This window comes from Papilio polytes, unplaced genomic scaffold, assembly GCF_000836215.1.
Source record: "Papilio polytes unplaced genomic scaffold, Ppol_1.0 DF823691.1, whole genome shotgun sequence".
Lineage (NCBI taxonomy): Eukaryota > Metazoa > Arthropoda > Insecta > Lepidoptera > Papilionidae > Papilio > Papilio polytes.
Window position 1 is genome coordinate 670921 of NW_013525513.1, and position 18362 is coordinate 689282.

The window sequence follows — 18362 nt, forward strand, 5'->3', positions numbered from 1 at the left end:
AAGTAACAATGGCCCATTTTTATTAATAACTTCATTAAAATTATGTCCCTGTTGTGTTGGGAAAAAAGCTCTAATGATAATAAAAATAAAAACAGAAAACAAGATAACTCATGGCTTTATTTGTACGATGTAAACAATTAAAAACCCCAGTATCGTTAAACTAAAAATAATCATATCATACTTCATACTTACTATACTATCTTACTATTGTAGTAAGTGCGAAAGTTTAGATGGATGGATGTTTTTTAGAGTTTGTAGCGAACTCGATGAAATTTATCAAAGACGTAGAGGATAGTCTGGGAGAACACATAGGCTACTTGATTTTGTTTTCTTTTAATTCCACGCGTCCGAAATCGCGGATGAAAGCTAGTATACTATATACAATACTATACTATCATACTAATAGTATAAATGCAAGGGTTTGTATAGATGGATGGATGTTTGTTAGAGTTTGTAGCCTAAACGACTGAATGAATTTCAATGAAATTTGGTATACATATGTAAATGTAGAGGATTGTCTGGAAAAAAAATAGGCTACTCACTTTTTTTTTTTTAATTCGAGTCGCGTGCTTAAGCTTGTAATTAATATGCATAAATCGTCTCATTTTATTAGCCATTAATAAGACAGCATGACAACAACACTAAAGTGTAATAAAGTGGTTACAAGATTAACATATTCACACGCGCGACATTCGATACTGGTCAGCGACGAAACTCATGAAATTGTGACCCTGCGCTACATTCCCTGCATGCAGCTATATGTGTTATTTAATACGCATTATACAAGTATTTTGTACGAGTTGTACTGGAATTGAAATCTCAGTGCGGACTGATGCAAGATGATTTCATTCTACATGTTTTGCTTTGCGCGAACGAATGAACGCGAACGTATATGATCAAAACTATAAAACAAAAGAAAAACAGGTAGATTAAAAAGAATTTGAAAAAACTACATAAAGATCAGATAAAAAAGTTAGTATACAAATAGTACATTGATTTTTTTTTTAACCAAATAAAGTGAATTTAATTTTTATAATTTAACTAAGCTCAGATTATAGGTAACAGGCGCAACGGTTTTTAAAGCGGTATTTACTTTCAGCGCCGTTTACTTTATTGTCTCAAATATTTTTTTAATAAACAATCATGATCACGATTGACATTAAATGATGATGTGAAATGAAATATGTTCCATTATAATTATCGCTGTACCTTGATAACTAAATAAAGAATTTGTTATACCGTAGTTCTGAACTTATATTTCGCAGTCTGTCATCTAAGACCCCTTTACAAGGCTTCCTGCACTGTCAAACAGGCTTCTAAGACATCACGCGATTTTAGTATAATTGTCTTACCCTATCGGGGTAGCAGTCGTGAGAACTAACGTAGGTAAAAGTGGTACTACTATTGACCGAGGATCCTTGAGTCGCCGGGCGTGGTCGTTGCACAATACAGTACTAAGTATGTAACAAGAGCATACGTGCTCGCATAAAATGACGATATTACACCAACCTCATGACTCAGTACTTATTTCGAATTTTTAGGTTAGAATTTTGGTTATCTTCTTGTCTTGTCAAATTGATACCTAATGTTAAACCTAAGTAAAACGCAATCTACGTACAAAGAATACGAGTGTTGTTAGGTTTTATTTATACCTTCTGCCAATCGTTTACAAATAATGCTGTTCTTAGGCTTAAGGGCCTGTCCGAACACTGGCTGTTAGAGGCACAAATAGCTTAAAATGACGTCCCTGTTAGATGGGTAACAAAATCCGATGTTTCCATCACATATTTTACTCGTTGGATTGTTATCAGACAATTTACAATTTGGTGGGAAAGGCCCTAAATATTTCTTTCTTACACGATCTTGCTACCCATTTGTTCATAGGTGTATACGTTCGTTATCGAAGTCATTTTTTTTTACATTGAAATCTCAAACTCTAGTTTTATCGGTCTACTCTCATCATAACATGGACATACTCACACTTTTAACATACTACTCATGCAACTTTTACAGATTTTTTCTCGTCTGTCTTGTTGTTGTGCATGTCCACACATCTCTGTAGACCGTTGTAAATGCAAGCATTATGCGCGTGCTAAGAACACGTGCAATAAACCATAACTGACAATAACAATTAAGTTCACTGAGCTTTACTTCGTGCTTTATTGGTTCGCTTTAATATCCATCCATGCGAAGAATAGCTTTATATTGTTAAATTATGATGCAAAATAAATTTCTAATTATTTTTTTAAGCAAATGTTTTATCTCTGTATACCAGTATTCATTTTTCTCGTAATATAAATAAATAGAAGGGGAGAAATGTGCGAAATTAGGGGAAAATGAAGCGGGTAGGTAATTTTAATAAAATGTCTCTTTACGAAGTCTCGTGTGAACTTTTGTCGCTTCTTAAGATCTATACAATCTCAGTACTTATGATGTAATTATATTTAGTAAGTATTTTTGGGACTATTAACACAATTTATGTGTGTTACAAACGCTAATGTATCCGTCCTACGCGCAGCCACAGTATCGCAACAATATGATTTAAAGCTGTTGATAAATTCGCGAACTTTGCGCAACAGTTAGACGATAATTTATATTTTTATAAGGACAATTACAAAAAGTATTGTTGTAGTTGAAAACAAGGGTAAGTTAATAAGAAATAGAAAAAGAAATTTAAGTTAGTCGGACTATCTTTTTGTTTTAAAACATTTAAACGTAAATTAAATTAAATTTATTACGTAAATAATAATTTATCAATTTGGACTCCAGTAGTTATGTAACATAAATAACAGGAGTTTAACGTTAATAATTGCTCCACCGGAACTAGTAAACCGCTTCTTGATAAGTTGATACCAGGGCTTCTGTACGCCGGAAATTCGAGTCAGCCCGGGGCACATAGCCAATGTCGCGTGACGTCACGCGGCCCGACGGTGAAAGGGTGAGCCCCAACGTCTCGTATAAAAGCTCCTTACGGTCCTCATCAAGTATCATTCGAGATCCTCAAGCAACACACGCTTATACAATGGCATTTAAGGTACTTAAGATGAAAATAAAATCAATCATTTCATCTAAAAATACAATACTCTTTTCTATATATTTTAAATGTTGTCTGGTTTACAGTTCGTGATCCTGACCTGCCTGGTGGCAGCCGCCAGCGCTGGCTTGCTCCCAGCTGCTCCCATCGCCTACTCCGCCGCCCCAGTTTACCACTCCGCCCCCATAGTCCACTCCGCGCCCCTGGCCTACGCCGCACCCGTCGCCAAGGTCGCTAAAGTCGCAGTCGAGGAGTACGACCCCCACCCACAGTACAACTTCGCTTACGACGTGCAGGACAGTCTCACCGGCGACTCCAAGTCCCAGCACGAGACCCGCGACGGTGATGTTGTCCAGGGATCCTACTCCGTGGTTGACCCTGACGGCACCAAGCGTACCGTTGACTACACCGCCGATCCCCACAATGGTTTCAACGCCGTCGTCCGCAAGGAAGCTCTCGGTGTGAAGGTTGCTGCTGTGGCGCCTGTAGCTAAGATCGCCGCGCCTGTGGCGTACGCCGCTCCCGTCGCCAAAATTGCCACCCCCTACACTTACGCGTCCGCTCCCCTGGTGCACGCTGCGCCAGTTGTGCACGCCGCCCCCATCGCCAAGTTCGCCGCCCCCGCGTACTACTCTGCCCCCCTCTACCACCACTGAACTGATGCCAAAACTCTCTAACTAAACTGCACTACGGTTATAGTCATGTCATAAATGTGATAAATCGTTTTGTTGGTAAACTATACGATAGGATTAATAAATTATTTTTTGTATTCTTGTAAATTATATTTTTTATTTACCTTAATTCAAAGTTACATTAACTTTTGGGAAACAAAGCAATCTTCAACTTACTGAACTAACTGAGCACTGAGTGGCTTTGAATGTAATTTCAATGTTAAATAATCCTTATCTCAATACCTCTGTATAGAAGTTTTTGACCAGACGTTGTAATTCACAATGTTATTATTACGAAACAAAACACACATACATACTATGAATTAACAATTATAAGAAGCCTTGATATTTAGCCATACCCACGATACTGAAGGCGCCCGCGTCTGACTGGGGCTTGTTATGCAACCGAGAATTCGAGCACCTACGCCCTTATATGAGTTCATGGGTCCTTTAACATCTGAAATAAGCTGTTAAAGGAGTGGTTTAAAATGTTAAAGAAACAAAAGAGATAAACAATATGAAAAATTAAGTACACCTAAAAAAATTGGATTGTGTAATATGTGTGAAATGTGAGTAAGAAGGGGATGAATATTAGATTTTGATGTTAACCATTTGTAATCTTTTATTAATTACATATCAATACTTGGTGTACTAGATTTGTCTGTTTAACTCTGTGCCTAGCCTTTAATTAATTAATTAGAATAAGTATTTGGCGCCTCTAAAAAATAAATAGCATTTAATTTTAGTTTCTGTATGGTCAGGGAATCTGGCGGTGTTCTACCTTAAAAGCTAGAATAGTTAGAACGTTTCGTACGCATTGTGTGTTGTAAGAAAGTTGTTGCAAAAAAATCCAGATAGTAAGCTATAGCTTAAACACGTTTAGTACCACTGATTCGCCTAGGATAGTCAGTTTTAAATCAAAATCGCAGTAGCAAGGAATGTGTTAAGAAGAAGATAATTTTAATGTAAATGTTCTTTGTGAATGTTTACTATTTAGTTATTATAAATCACTAACGATAAAATTGTTAGAATAGTAAAGTTTCCTTATTAAACTGTCAATCAAAATAAATTTTCTGGAGAATTGGAAAATCTTGCTTTGTTTATATGTAAAATGACAACTGTCAATGTCAAAGAAATAGCTATCAAATCAAACAAGCCGCAAGCTATTCTTTTAAATAAAATACTTCCCTACCAGTCTCAACATTTGCCTGTACAAAGTTATATTTGTTATATCAAATTCGATTATTTTGAATTGCAAACATATTCATTTAAGTGTTCTATGAAAGTGTTAAAAAGCAATCGTTAATTTCCATTTAGAACTATGGTAATATTCAGTATGATTCTCAGGCGGTTTGAATATTTACGACAAAAATAACAGTGTGACTCCGGTTTCAAAAACGTGTTGTTTTCTTGAAGTTCATATTAAAAAGGAATGGTATCAACGAGAGGCTTACGCTATAAATTTAGCGAAGGGGAACGCGTCCTTTGCTATGAACCAGACCCTACTAAGGCCAAAGTATTGTATGATTCTAAGGTTTGTAACAGTTTTTTTTTTTTAAACCTAAATTGTTCTGAAAAACTGTATGGGCTTTATTATTACTTTCGTCCTGTTATTCAGCTTGAAAGCACTATTTATTTCCCATAGTTAATATGTTTTTATCATGTTGTAACTTAATTAAATTTATCACTTATTTAAAAATTAAAACTGTTTCCTATTTTAGAGAACCTAAATAGGGAACTTTATGGTATTTACCAAAACTTTAAATTTAAATTACAATCAAGTTTATGTGTTAATAATGAATTGTATTAAAACAATTTGTCAACAGGTTTTAGAAGTAATAGAGAGCAAAGACAAAAGGGGACGTCGTACTGTAGAGTACCTAATACATTTCCAAGGTTGGAATTCTTCGTGGGACCGTTGTGTTAGTGAAGACTTTATACTTAAGGACTCACAAGAAAACAGACAGTTGCAGAGGGACTTAGCTGAGAAGTCACAGCTCCAATTGTAATTGTGACCCTTTAACTATATTTGATTGTAATCCAAAGCTTAAAATTGGAAAATGAGAAAAAAATCCATAAATGGCAGCCATTGTATTTCACATTTTGAGTTATTTTGTGAAAAGTGTTTGATATATTTAATTGTTTTACCAGAAATATTTTAAAAATTACAATTTTTAGTAGTAGTATTGGAATGCAATGTTTATGTTTCTTTTACAAATTTATTACAAAAAAAAAAATGTGCATTTATACTATACTGTACAAGATTTTCTTTTGACTGTAACCTTACCTGGCCACAAGTAAATTTTCTTACTGTATGTTCCGATTGATTTTACTGATTTTGAACTTACTTTAAGCTCAAAGCTAGTATCTTTTAGGATAATCTTCTATTTTGTTACTTTTACTTTCGTGATACTATGTATGTTTGTTATTTTTATTCTACAGAGGAGCATATTTATATAGAAGAGAGCCTAAGAAGAGAATCAACACGACCGCTCACCCGGGACCCGCGAAGCGCGCCCGGCACGGGTGCAGCGATGCTGGATCATCAACCAGTACACAGCCTGATGGTGAATACTATATAAAAATCTTTTTTTTTTCTAATGTCATAAATGCGAAACTTTGGATGCACGGATGTTTGCTACCACGTCACTCCGAAATAACTTTATGTATCTGTATGAAATTTGGTATAGGTGTAGACCATATTCTGTGAAAAGACAAATGCGACGAAATATTTTTTTTTAATTAATTTTTGGTGACAGTTAGCTAATTATTATTTTCTGTAGTGAGGTACTTAGTGACGTATTGTTTCTATGTTTTTTTTTGTCCATTCACTGTAAAAAATAATTTATTAACGATCTTCACATTATTGCTGGGGAAATGCCTACTTTTTTGCAAATATGGTTGGGTGTAGACAAACAAAGGTACCGGACAAAAGCTGTTGTGGATTTCGGGAATGTAATTATAGATCCAATATCTATAATTGAAAAATTGAATCGAACACCTATGACCAAGAAGAACCAATCAAGATGTTTGTAACAAATCTATTCTCCCCTTTACATCTCATAAGAGGAAACATGGATAATCCTGTAAATGAAACTTTTCAATGTTTTTTTTCTATATTATGTAGAAGTTGAGCCAGGGGACACTGACTCATCAAGTGGGTCAGCGACAAGTTCAGGGTTGGACTCCGGCAGTAATAGCTCCGGCTCCCAACAGCGCTTGCAGCGTAAGCCGCCGGGGTTCAAAGCTGATATACCTATACCACCTGCGCTCAGGTAACGAATACATATATAAATTTATGGCTGGTTTCCCAGCAACATTTAACTATTTGTTATTTTACTATGTTGAAACATAGATTAACCTAACACTAATGAATTGCTAGGTTATAACGAAATAAGTGGAGACTTCAGTAACCCAGCATAAGGCGACTTTTGTCCCGTTTAAATAAAATTATCATATTTTGATTGTACAATCATTGCACACTTTTCTCTCTTTTACTGGTGTTTAGAAACAGCATTTCTTTGTATTTGACAGACAAAATAGATACAGATTTTATTTTCTCATAGATAAAATAGATACAGATTTTTTTTGTAGTTAGTAGTAATGGTCGACTGGGGTCCTTCCGGGAGAGTATTCTCAGTTTCGCAGTGCGCACTTGAATATCAATTACTATGTTGTAACTGTACAGGGATCGTCTAACATTCGACTACCACTTGGTGGTGAAGCGCGGGCGGCTGTCGCGGCTGCCGGCGTCCCCGTGCGCCGCCGAGATACTGGAGTCCTTTGTGAAGTGGTTCGCGCACACCGGCGTGTGGCAGGCCACCAGGACGCGCCACGCGCCCCCGCAACGACCTGACATACCCGATGTATCTTGCAGGTAACGGACACCACGACTATCTTTCTGTTTATACTTCTATACTAATATAATAAAGCGTAAACACACACTGCTTAGTTATATAGCAATCACAGCATATTTTTCAATAATTAACATTTTATTAAAAATCCCTATAGTTAAAACACGCCAAAGCTATATATTTTCACGCTATTATTTAGGGGGTAATTTAATTGAAAAAAACAGTATGTTGGAACATGACAAAAAAAGAAATAACATCAAGGAAGCAAAGTTGCCATGGTAATGGCAATTGTTTTAATTTGTGCATTTAATTTTTTTCACATTTTCACAAATGTAAATAATAAAATAAGGTTTATATGATTTCACGCGGATGAAGCCGCACGCTCGTTCGTTAATAAACTTTTCAATTACTTCCATGTTTAGAAAAGGTTACTGGTGTAACAGCCAGTCCAGCACTAAATATATTAGAACAGTATCTTGCCCTGATATGATTTGTATGGACAAAAATATAGCCTTTATTACTCGTTCTTAAAAGTGCTTCTATAGGCGAAAGAAAGTCAAAGGTTTAGTCGTTGACTTTATCCAGAACACCAAACATAAATACATAATCTCTCTTTTCGTTGTAACATTTACAAGAGAGGGATTTTCTTGTTTTCAGGTTGCATCTAGTCAGAGAGGTCGCGGAGGGAATAAGAATATACATTGACTTTATCCTCGGCGACCATTTACTGTACAGACAGGAGCAGAACCAATACTGGCAGATCTGTGGACAGTATAATGAAGAGTAAGTCTTTGTTAAATATCAACAGTAATTACATTTGAAATACCCAATTTAATATATATCATTTCTTATTTCTATTTTTTTTATTAAAGCGTTAAACCAAAAAGTGAGAATGGAGATTCGCAAGAGGAAGATACCCTAGGGACAGATGAAGAAAGAAACAGTCCAAAGATGCCGGAATACTCACATCTGCCACCAGACCCTGTCCGCAATCAGAATGACAAAGAAAACGACACTGAGACTGAAGAAGATGAAGAGGATGAGGATGATGAAGAAGATAACGAGGAGGATCAAGAAGTAGAAAATGCTTTACATAACAATGTCGAAAACCATTCTCATGAAAGTGAAACAGAGGATGACGAAGATGAAAACGGTGAAGAACAGGACGAAAGTGATGTACAAGATAATGGTGAGAATGAAGAAGATACTGGACACAATAATTTAGAGAATGAAGTAGACAATGCTTCACAGGATGACACAGAAAACGAGGAGGATGATGGACAAAGTAACGAAGAAAACGACGAAGACAATGTTTTACACAACAATATAGGAAACATCCATAATCCTGTACATAACATAGAAAACCATAGAGATGATAGTGCAGACTCAAACGAAGATAATGACGAAGATTTTGTAAATAATGACGCTGAGAATGAAGACGTTGTACATAATAACGTAGGAAATAACGATAGTAATATTGTACATAATAATGGTCAAAATGTACCTAATAATTTAGAAAATGGTGATGATGAGGAAATTAGTGAAGGAGATGATGAATATCGTAATGTAGAAAATGGAGATGACTCTGTACAAAATGATGCAAAAGACATGGAAAATGACGCCAACAGACCAAACGAAGTAGAACAAAATAATGAAGAAGATGATGATGAAAAGATGGACGTAGATGATGAGGGAGAGAATGATGAAGATAACGGAGGTAAAAATGATGAAGAAAACTATGAAGATGGTAAGATTAAAAGTTTTATATACTTACAAAAACTATGTACTCGATATAAAATTTCTAGGGTAATTTATGATTACTAAAATGTTTGACTAATCCTAAGTAAATGTTATTTTTGTATTTTTTCTATTGTAGAAGACTCAAAATCGAAAGTAACGGAATCCATCGACGGTAGAAATTCATACAACTATGCTACCTCAAGTTCAGGTAAATATGAGTATTAAATTTTTAGAGGCAATACCTTTTACGAGATATACAAATTAAACCAGTTCGATTCAAAACATCGGAATCAAAAATATAAATTTTAGATTTTTAATATTATCATTACTATATTTAAAAATGATTGAATATAAAAATTCTTAGATTATAGTGAATATTTTCAGATCCTAACAACGAGTGCGACGGCGAGGACGTGAAGGTGAAGGTGGAGGTGGAGGTAAAGGTGGAAGTGAAGGTGGAGGCGAGCAGCGAGGAAGTGGAGCCGTGCGAGGAGGTGCGACCGCGCGCGCGCCGCGGACACTATGCACGGAGGTGACATGCTCTATATACTTATAACTAAAGACATTTAGAAAATGTATAGACGAGGCATAATGAACAAAATTTGATCACAGGTACTTTCTCTGATATCGGTTACCGTGTTTAGAAATGTCTCAAGTGAAGCGTTAACTACGCCTCATCTATATATTTTATTATTATCTTTGCCGATAACACTATTTATTTATTTACTGTTGGAAGCCAGCGTATTACATAAAACAATTACACCACTAAAATGTATTAACTACCTGTTCCCGTGCGGTATATTATAAAAAAAAATAATGTTAACATTAAATTCAAATGTACAAATGACAGCGACCGCCTTTGTCAATGGCTAACAATAGGCAATATGCATATGACGCCAAATTGTACTAAACTTTTTTAAGTATACTTTATTACTATAAAAATAGTCCTACAAAGATTTTTTAATATAATGTGATTTAGTGGCAAAATTTAATCATTTAAAAGTGTATTTTTTTTTTCAAATTCCCTCGCATAGTTCTAAAACGCACACTATTGGTCGAAGCAAGTGGCTTATCTAATATGGCGTCGCTGTGTTGACAATACACAGTTCATTTACTTCAGTTTATATAGAAATACACTCTTGAAGTATTTACACTGTAAACACGATATCAAAACCAACTTTAAAATAAAAAAATAAGAAATATAATTATTAATTACCACTTATTTGTACCAGGAATAATAAAAATGAATCGATTTTTGACTTTTTGACCTTGAGAAACGTTGTTGTGTTTAATTCGAAGTGACATCTGAGCGTATGTTATGAATGGAATAGACGATTGACGTCAATCGTCTCATGACAACTCCGGTCGCGTTTTAGTCGCTCGAAAATGGTCGTAATTTTATTTTATTATTTTTAGCTCCATGGTTAAATATTTTCGCGTCAATTTTTTTTGTGGTTATTTTATAATAAGTAGAATCGTTTAAAAAAAGAAAAAAAATACATGCATATTCCCTATTGCCGTAGCAACCTTGATTTATTGCAGTTTTGCGTATTTTTATGCGTATTCATATTAACGAAAATAATTAATTTCAGACTCCGATCATACAAATCCAACAAATCGCACTCTGAGAACGAGGAACAGGCGCCCTCAACCTCCACTGGCGGGGAACAGCGGCCCTTCGACACGCAATCCTCCAGGTATCATATTGCGAAACTCGTAAAAAAGTCTGAACTACAGCGGCCTCCCCCCCTCTTTACTCTCCCTGGCGACGTCCATTAGTACGATATGGTAGTATGGTTTCATATCCTGCCATTCGGCTATTGTAAACCATATTCTAGTATTACCTCGAATTTAGTTGAAAAGGTCACAAAACACGCTAATTTTAATAAATTTACTGCATGTTTCTCTAAGAGCCTGTCCCACCACCCGCTGATAGAGGCTCAGATAGCTTAAAAATGACTTCACTGTGATATAAGGGGACAAAATCCGATATTTCCATTACATATTTTACACGTTGGATTGTTATCAGAGTATACAATTTGGTGGGACAGGCCCTAAAAGTCTATAAGTAAATATTGTTTATGTTCAGTGTGGAGAGCACGATGTCGTCGCTGAGTGAGGAGTGGCGCGGTGCGGTGCGCGCTGCCCCCGCGCCGCCCTCGCCCCTCTCACCGCCCTCGCCGCCTGCACTCAAGCGCACACCCCTCTCACTGCTACTGGAAAAGGTACACATTTTTAATAATATTTCCATAATTTGAAAATTATCTATTCACTTCACCTTTTACTAACACGGACTGCGTCTCGCATTCGTCTGCTACCGTTAGTAACACGTGACGTCATGCGACCATCGGTAATTCTGCGCACGTTAAATACTTTAGTTCAAAGAACTATTTAAATTCTTTTTACAAAATATTTTAATCTATGTAATTAAATATGTTTTTATTGACTAGGTGTCAAAGTGGCGCGTGATACCCCGAGACGAAAGTACAAAGCATTTGCCCTGCAGGATCTATGGCGCCACACATCTCGCGAGGCTATTTGGTAATAATCAATTTATCTAACAATTAAACATAATCGATTATCTCATGGGTTTACCAATTTATTAATTTTCATGTATTTTGTTTGCAGTAAAACTACCGGAATTTCTCAATGCGACGAATATGGCAGAATCAAAACTAAAAATTATATTGAAAAACATCGATATGTTCGTTCAGTAAGTACCTACTTTGTATTGACGTCGTTACAAGTTTATATTCGAGGCAATAAGTAACGTATTTAAGAATAATATAATACATGAACTGAACATAGACTGTAATACGAAAAACAGACACTGTTTAAAGACTTATTGTAACTCTTTGACAGCCTTTCATGTTTTGAACCTGAATTATGTGGCAACATAAATATGTATCACTGCACTTACAGTGTATGAAATCATTATTAAAAAAAAATTATGTACAATTATTTTGTCAAAACCGTATTACAGATATTTGGATCAGCACGGAGAATGGTTCGGCGAGGTGCACTACATGTCTGACGGACGGTCGGACTCGCACTGACGGCGACGGAGCGGCGAGTGACGTCTCGCTCCCCACCACCGCACGCACACACGCGCACGCGCACGCGGCATGCGCGGGTGAAGTGAACATACGAACGTACTGACCTCTATATGAATACTGGAATACTTGCTGTAATTGTGACTATTTGAATCCATTTTGACGCTGACCGTAAAGTTCCACGATACTAATGCCCGATTTACACTTGTCCAGTACAGTACAGCTCAATATCAGGACTAACAATCAAATACCATAGTGTGAACACAAACTGCCGCCAGTCCACAATCTATGCCGGGCTTCGCAACTGTCCAACTATAATGCTAGTGTAAACCGGGCATAATTATAGGACAAATTAAAACTCGATGTAACGTACTACGTAAAACGTAGTTGTACGAAATATCGATAAACCTAGATAAGGAGCATCGACAACTCTATTGCATCTGTCTGTATAAATTAGTTCTCGGGAACTTCAAGTGATGTTTCAAATTGGTGCAGAAAAGTCCTTAATAGTAAAGAACAGCCATCCAGTGTATATCTATAGAGTTCAGTTTACAAACATTCCATCAAAAACTCTGGCAACGTTAAAAAACTCGAAGTACAACAGTGAAGTGATGTGATCATAGTGCATAAGTATTGAAAAGTATTAGATATCCAGTATGGATATCCAAAGTTAATAATAAGTGACATCACAATGGCATAATAAGTTACTTATTTGTCTCATTATTGTATATATGTTGTGCTATAAGCAAAAAAAGTCATTTCCAAGAATTATTCACCTTTCACTGATAACCACTTGATCAAGATGTTTACAAAAGAAAATACTGTTTGACGAAAATTCATATGATGGTCTTTTTAATCATTTTTACGTCTAACAAAGAAAAGTAACAGTTTTCTTTTCAGATAGGGAGGTAAGTAAAATACCATTTATTTAGGACATATGCTTCTATTTAATTTGAAACAGAAAATATTCTTTTCCATTGTTTTAAAGTTTTAATAACATGAATCACATTAAATATCAAATTACATTTACCATTAAGAAATACATAAACAATACATTGCTTGACATTTGAGCAAATGTTGCCAGATTAAATATAACAAAATGATAAATGTTAAGACACAAACTTCTCTATCAAATGATTATACTATTATCTTTTTTTGACCAAAATTAAAAGAGATCTGTTTTTTTAATAATCCATGTAAATTCGAAAATCATCTTATAACTAATTTATTTTCACACTATTAGTAATAAAGTTAAGCAAAAAAGATCATCAAAACAAACAGTTACCTTCTGCATTAAGAGAAGAACATCTGAAAATTGTATATAATTGGGATTTTTGTGTTTTTTAATCACATTTCAAATTTGGTAAGTTAAATCTAAATCTTACAGTACATACTAAATCTCAATACATTTTAAAAAATCTTCAAGACATTTCAGATGTATATAGACGGAATAACAAAAAAAATACAATGAAAAAGTTACATCTCTTAGTGATCCCTAAGTGATCGTCTATTGATCACATGAGCCTCGAGCGTTTGGGAGTTCGGTTAATCTAAAATCATATATCATGTGTTTAGTTTCTAACTGATGACATAAATTAATTGAATCATTAACATTTTGAAAATACCAACATAACTTTGTACTAAAAAAATACACGTGATTTTAAATATAAGGGAAGAGAGGATCACAAAGGATGGAGGCTCAAAGTTGCCAAAAAACTTCACATATACACGAACAACCCCAATTGAACTCTTTCATTATATTACTGCATTTAATCGAGGTCCATTCTATGTATAACTCGTCTGTACTCCTCCTCCAAGTCGAGGTACTGACTGGAAAGACGGCTCTGTGTTTCGTTGGCACCAGTCGATGTTATAGTCGCGACAAACTCATCGGACTTCAACACTTTTTGTAGCTTTTTCATTTCCAACTTCTTTTTCTGTGAAATGTAGGAAAACAAAAATTAAATTCGCATTTAGTCTACAATTAAGAGTGCCTATAAAGTGCTACAAACTTTATGTATGTATGCTTATGCTTAACTTTATGCTTTATGTATCGAAACAGCTCACTTGTATAACATCCCTCATATTTGAAAAAACCGTTCAAATTAACTTAAAACCTAGGCCGATGACGTCATTTATGATTTATAGTGTGCAAAATAATTTTTTCTTGGGATTATAAGAATTAATAGTATATACCTTTCCAAATAATTCATCTATACTGACGCAAGGCTAGCGCAGAAGTCGAGAAATGGCTCGCATTCCAGCGGTCTCAATTCGTTCGGAGTATACCAAAGATTTCCAAACTATATTTTCTTTATAGACCTCTTTTAATGTTATAATAGTTTCAGTGGTCCACCATTATTGTCAAATTGAATGTTTATTCAACATTTTGTTGTTTTTATATATTTTTTACATGTTGGTTGTTCACATACACACCAGCACACATAAAGACAAGCCTTCAGTGTTCAAAACCAGATAAAATTATTGTAGAACTCTAAATTTGTTTCCAATGATCCAGTGGTCCATTTAAGAGTCACTGGACTATACTACCAAAAATATCTTGTGACACAATTGACAAGAAGTACATCTCTAGTTTGCACTTCCGAAACATTAAATTAAAAAGAGATCTGAATGTTAAAGTTACCTGAAACGGTGCATTAAGTCTGTTCTTAACATCTAGCCTGTAACTAAGGTAAGCAGCTTTGTCCGATGTGTTGGTATTCTTCAATCGGAGTATCTCGTACACGCGGCGTGTCTGCTTCTTGTTTATCTTGAACTTTTTGCAAGCTTGCTTCTCCATTTCCGAAGAGAAACTATATAAAATGTAAAAATGTTGAAATCAAAACTTCAATCACATTTTTAAATTTTTAACCTAGATATAGCAAATTGTTGCTATGCACTTGGATGCCTAGTTTAAAAAAAATGTTTGACAAACATTGCTTCTATACCCCTCAAATGGTAAAATAAAGAAGCGAAAAAAGGGCCCCTTGGGATTTTTATGCTCTTAGTAGCAATGAACATATCAAAACAGTTATATTTAAAAAGACAACTATTACTTACCCTTGCATTAATTTAGCCGGTTGAAATGCAGACAGAGATTCACAATTCTTTGCATCAACATAGTCTCTTATTCTCTGGAACTCCGGTGAAGGGTCCTCCACTGTAATATCCACTACCTCGGGTTGTGACATGAAGTGTGAATATACTGACTGGAATAAATTATATAAATTGGACGATTATTCCATATTTATTTTGTGTAAAATGGAAATTATGTAATTTGTTGTTAATGCTGTTTATTTATAAAAGTTAGCAGCTAGCAGATGCATAAATATTGAATACTTTAGAGATATCTAGTTTATGCAAACTGTATTTAAAAGAACCATTACATTCTCTGGAATTTCTTCAATGCTGTGACTACTGTGAAAGAAATGATCTGTGTATTATTTTCTTAACTATAAAAGTACAAATATGGAACTAAATGATTATATTTAGTATAGAAGACATAGTTAAAAGTGCACTTGCCTGTAGTAAGGCTGCGCAAAGGCCCAGCTTGCGGAATGGTGGCAGTGTTAACACCTGTGAGAGACGGGGGCGCGTGTGTCGCGGGTATGCGTAGTAACGGTATACGGTCGCGTACGCTGCGGTGGCGTAACGCACCTCGCCGTCACTGCTCCAGTACTTCTCAAAACTGGAATGACAACATAAAATATATATGACACTGATTTGAATTTTATTTATGGATGTCTAACTGAATACTGAAATCTTAAACATTTCACTTCGTAAGCGCTACAAGCTGATGTGACATCAACATTTTAATGGAATTTAAAGCCTAAGCGTGGCCTTACTTTATATTTAAGTCATCATTACTCAATAGACATCCTAACTGAGGAGCTCATCCTTAGTCTACTATGCTGGACCACTGTGGGGTTAACTTTTCACATTTTTGAATTTCTTAACAGATATGTGCAAGTTGCATTTTCTTTGCCGAACATTGGATAAATGTATATGTGAAAGGTTTCAAATCCAAGACATGCAGGTTACAAATTCAGTGCTTAACCCCTGGGTGACCTCTAATCATATCTAAATGTTGTTTTAGTATTCCACGAAAATTTAAGTGACAGCAACGGTAACAATAGTTAATGTATTGTGATTTCTGACCTCAACACTATTCAATATGCACTAAATAATACAACAATTCACATTTTAAATACTAATAATTAAGAACCAATATTTCATCATAATGAAAAAAGTTATATATCAAAAGATATGTAATCTTTTTCAACAACTGGGTGAATATATAGTATGCAATTAACTAAATAATATTCTACTTACACTGTAAAGAAAGTCCACTGGTCATCATCCACATCAATGAATGATGCAGCATCCACATACCACAGGAGGAAAGTTTGTAGCCGCTGGTGGTATGCCAGGAAGCCAGGAGTTGATGTTTCACAGTAATATACTTCAAATAGCCTTTTCTGTCCGCCATCACCTGCAAATTAAATACATAAAAACTTAAAAAAGGAAGCAAAATGAGCATATTTTGATAACCCTACATAAATAATTGAATTCCACAATTGTGCAATGTTGGTTTAAAATTAACTTGATAAAATCATTCTCCAGTTAATTTGAAAGTATTTAAAATAGAAGGGATGTAGATTTTTATTGTCCCAAATAATCTCATTTTAGATGCTTTGTAATTAATCACATTAAAAACATACAATTACATAGGAGCCATTGATTTTTTTATGTGATTATAATATTCTCTAGTGAATACTTTATACAAATATGTACTTACGAGATTCAAGAGTGAATGCATGTTCAAGCTGACCATGTGGGACAAAATTCCGATCCTTCCCCAGCAAAGATATAAAACGATCCAAGTTTGTTACATAGCCTGGTGCTAAGACTTTTCTTAATGTCCCCTCTACATCATCTGCTTTCATACCATCTGATTTACTGGGTTCAATCTGAAAATATTAATAAATATAGACAATAGGTTTCTCTATGTTTGAGAAACAGGCTATTTTCTAAAGTATTGTTATCTAATATACATTACATTTCACCCTTCAACAATCTGAAATATACAAAGCAACTGTAATCCTAAACTACTTGAATATTGTTTATAAGTTACTGAAATCTTTTACATAAAATATTTAACTTTACCTCCCAAATACAGTTTTTAACAAAACATTACATTTTTTAAGAATACTGTCCATTTTATTATGATGTTATAGCATGATTAAGAGTACTTATGGAAATGTAATTCTAAATAGAGATAGCTAGTCTTACAACCTTCTCCATGTTATCATTTTACCAAATATAAGTGAAAATTATAATGTGCGTCAAATATTTTACTTAAATACCTTGTTTGCATAATCGATCCCCAAATATGTCTGAAGACTTCCTGCACTGTAGTAGAGCTTTATGTTCAAATCTGTGTAACCGAAAATGTTTTCATTTTCCCCAAATACTTGGTGACACATTTCAGGGCCAAAACTAGCTTCATCGTCCTCAATATCTTTTACTGTTCGCACTAAAATACAATAAAGGTTATAAATCCCATTCAAAACATTTCATGCAAGTGATACCAAAGAATTTTTACCTAATTTCAACTCCAAAACTTCATTTCCATCAACTACTAAATGGTTTAGTGCGTCGGTCATTTTGGATTACTGTGAATTAATAACTACTCTGGTCAATATATTGCAAATAAAAGTTTTCATTACAATACAGCTTCCCGCGCAAAATAAATTTGTCAACGGTATTTTTATTACTGCACTAAAGTGAAGTGGTTATAAATTTTAGCAAGTACTTTACAAACTATTGTTCTGTTTACAACAATTTTAGAACATATGATTTCACCACAATAAAACAACATTTATAGTAAGTCATAAAGCGGGTATATAATCAACTATTTAGAAGAGAATGAATGAAAATTCAATTTAGAGAAAATCTAAATTGTCTAAAAGTCTGATTTAATCCGTTTTCCGTTCAGAAAACTTGACAT

The 18362-nt window shown here is 34.8% G+C and overlaps 3 protein-coding genes across 3 annotated transcripts; 2 read left to right on the forward strand and 1 right to left on the reverse strand.

The window, feature by feature from the left end:
- The first annotated feature begins 2996 nt into the window (after positions 1-2996).
- LOC106104128 (larval cuticle protein A3A-like) lies at positions 2997-3813 on the forward strand. The gene is made up of 2 exons (XM_013284080.1): positions 2997-3034; positions 3121-3813. The coding sequence occupies exons 1-2, from the start codon at positions 3023-3025 to the stop codon at positions 3688-3690; spliced, it is 582 nt and encodes a 193-aa protein (XP_013139534.1). The 5' UTR covers positions 2997-3022; the 3' UTR covers positions 3691-3813.
- Positions 3814-4852: 1039 nt separating this feature from the next.
- LOC106104253 (male-specific lethal 3 homolog) lies at positions 4853-13509 on the forward strand. The gene is made up of 14 exons (XM_013284245.1): positions 4853-5239; positions 5532-5710; positions 6148-6272; positions 6833-6980; positions 7394-7582; positions 8217-8342; positions 8432-9306; positions 9436-9507; positions 9684-9831; positions 10892-10996; positions 11389-11524; positions 11750-11840; positions 11928-12012; positions 12283-13509. Exons 1-14 carry the CDS (start codon positions 5138-5140, stop codon positions 12353-12355), a joined length of 2454 nt encoding a protein of 817 aa, XP_013139699.1. The 5' UTR covers positions 4853-5137; the 3' UTR covers positions 12356-13509.
- Positions 13510-13517: 8 nt separating this feature from the next.
- Positions 13518-18348, reverse strand: LOC106104254 (histone acetyltransferase type B catalytic subunit). Its single transcript, XM_013284246.1, has 8 exons — positions 17958-18348; positions 17719-17888; positions 17151-17322; positions 16685-16844; positions 15875-16040; positions 15413-15561; positions 14997-15165; positions 13518-14289 (listed from the first exon to the last, which is right to left on the reverse strand). Exons 1-8 carry the CDS (start codon positions 18016-18018, stop codon positions 14122-14124), a joined length of 1215 nt encoding a protein of 404 aa, XP_013139700.1. The 5' UTR covers positions 18019-18348; the 3' UTR covers positions 13518-14121.
- Between the last annotated feature and the right edge of the window lie 14 nt (positions 18349-18362).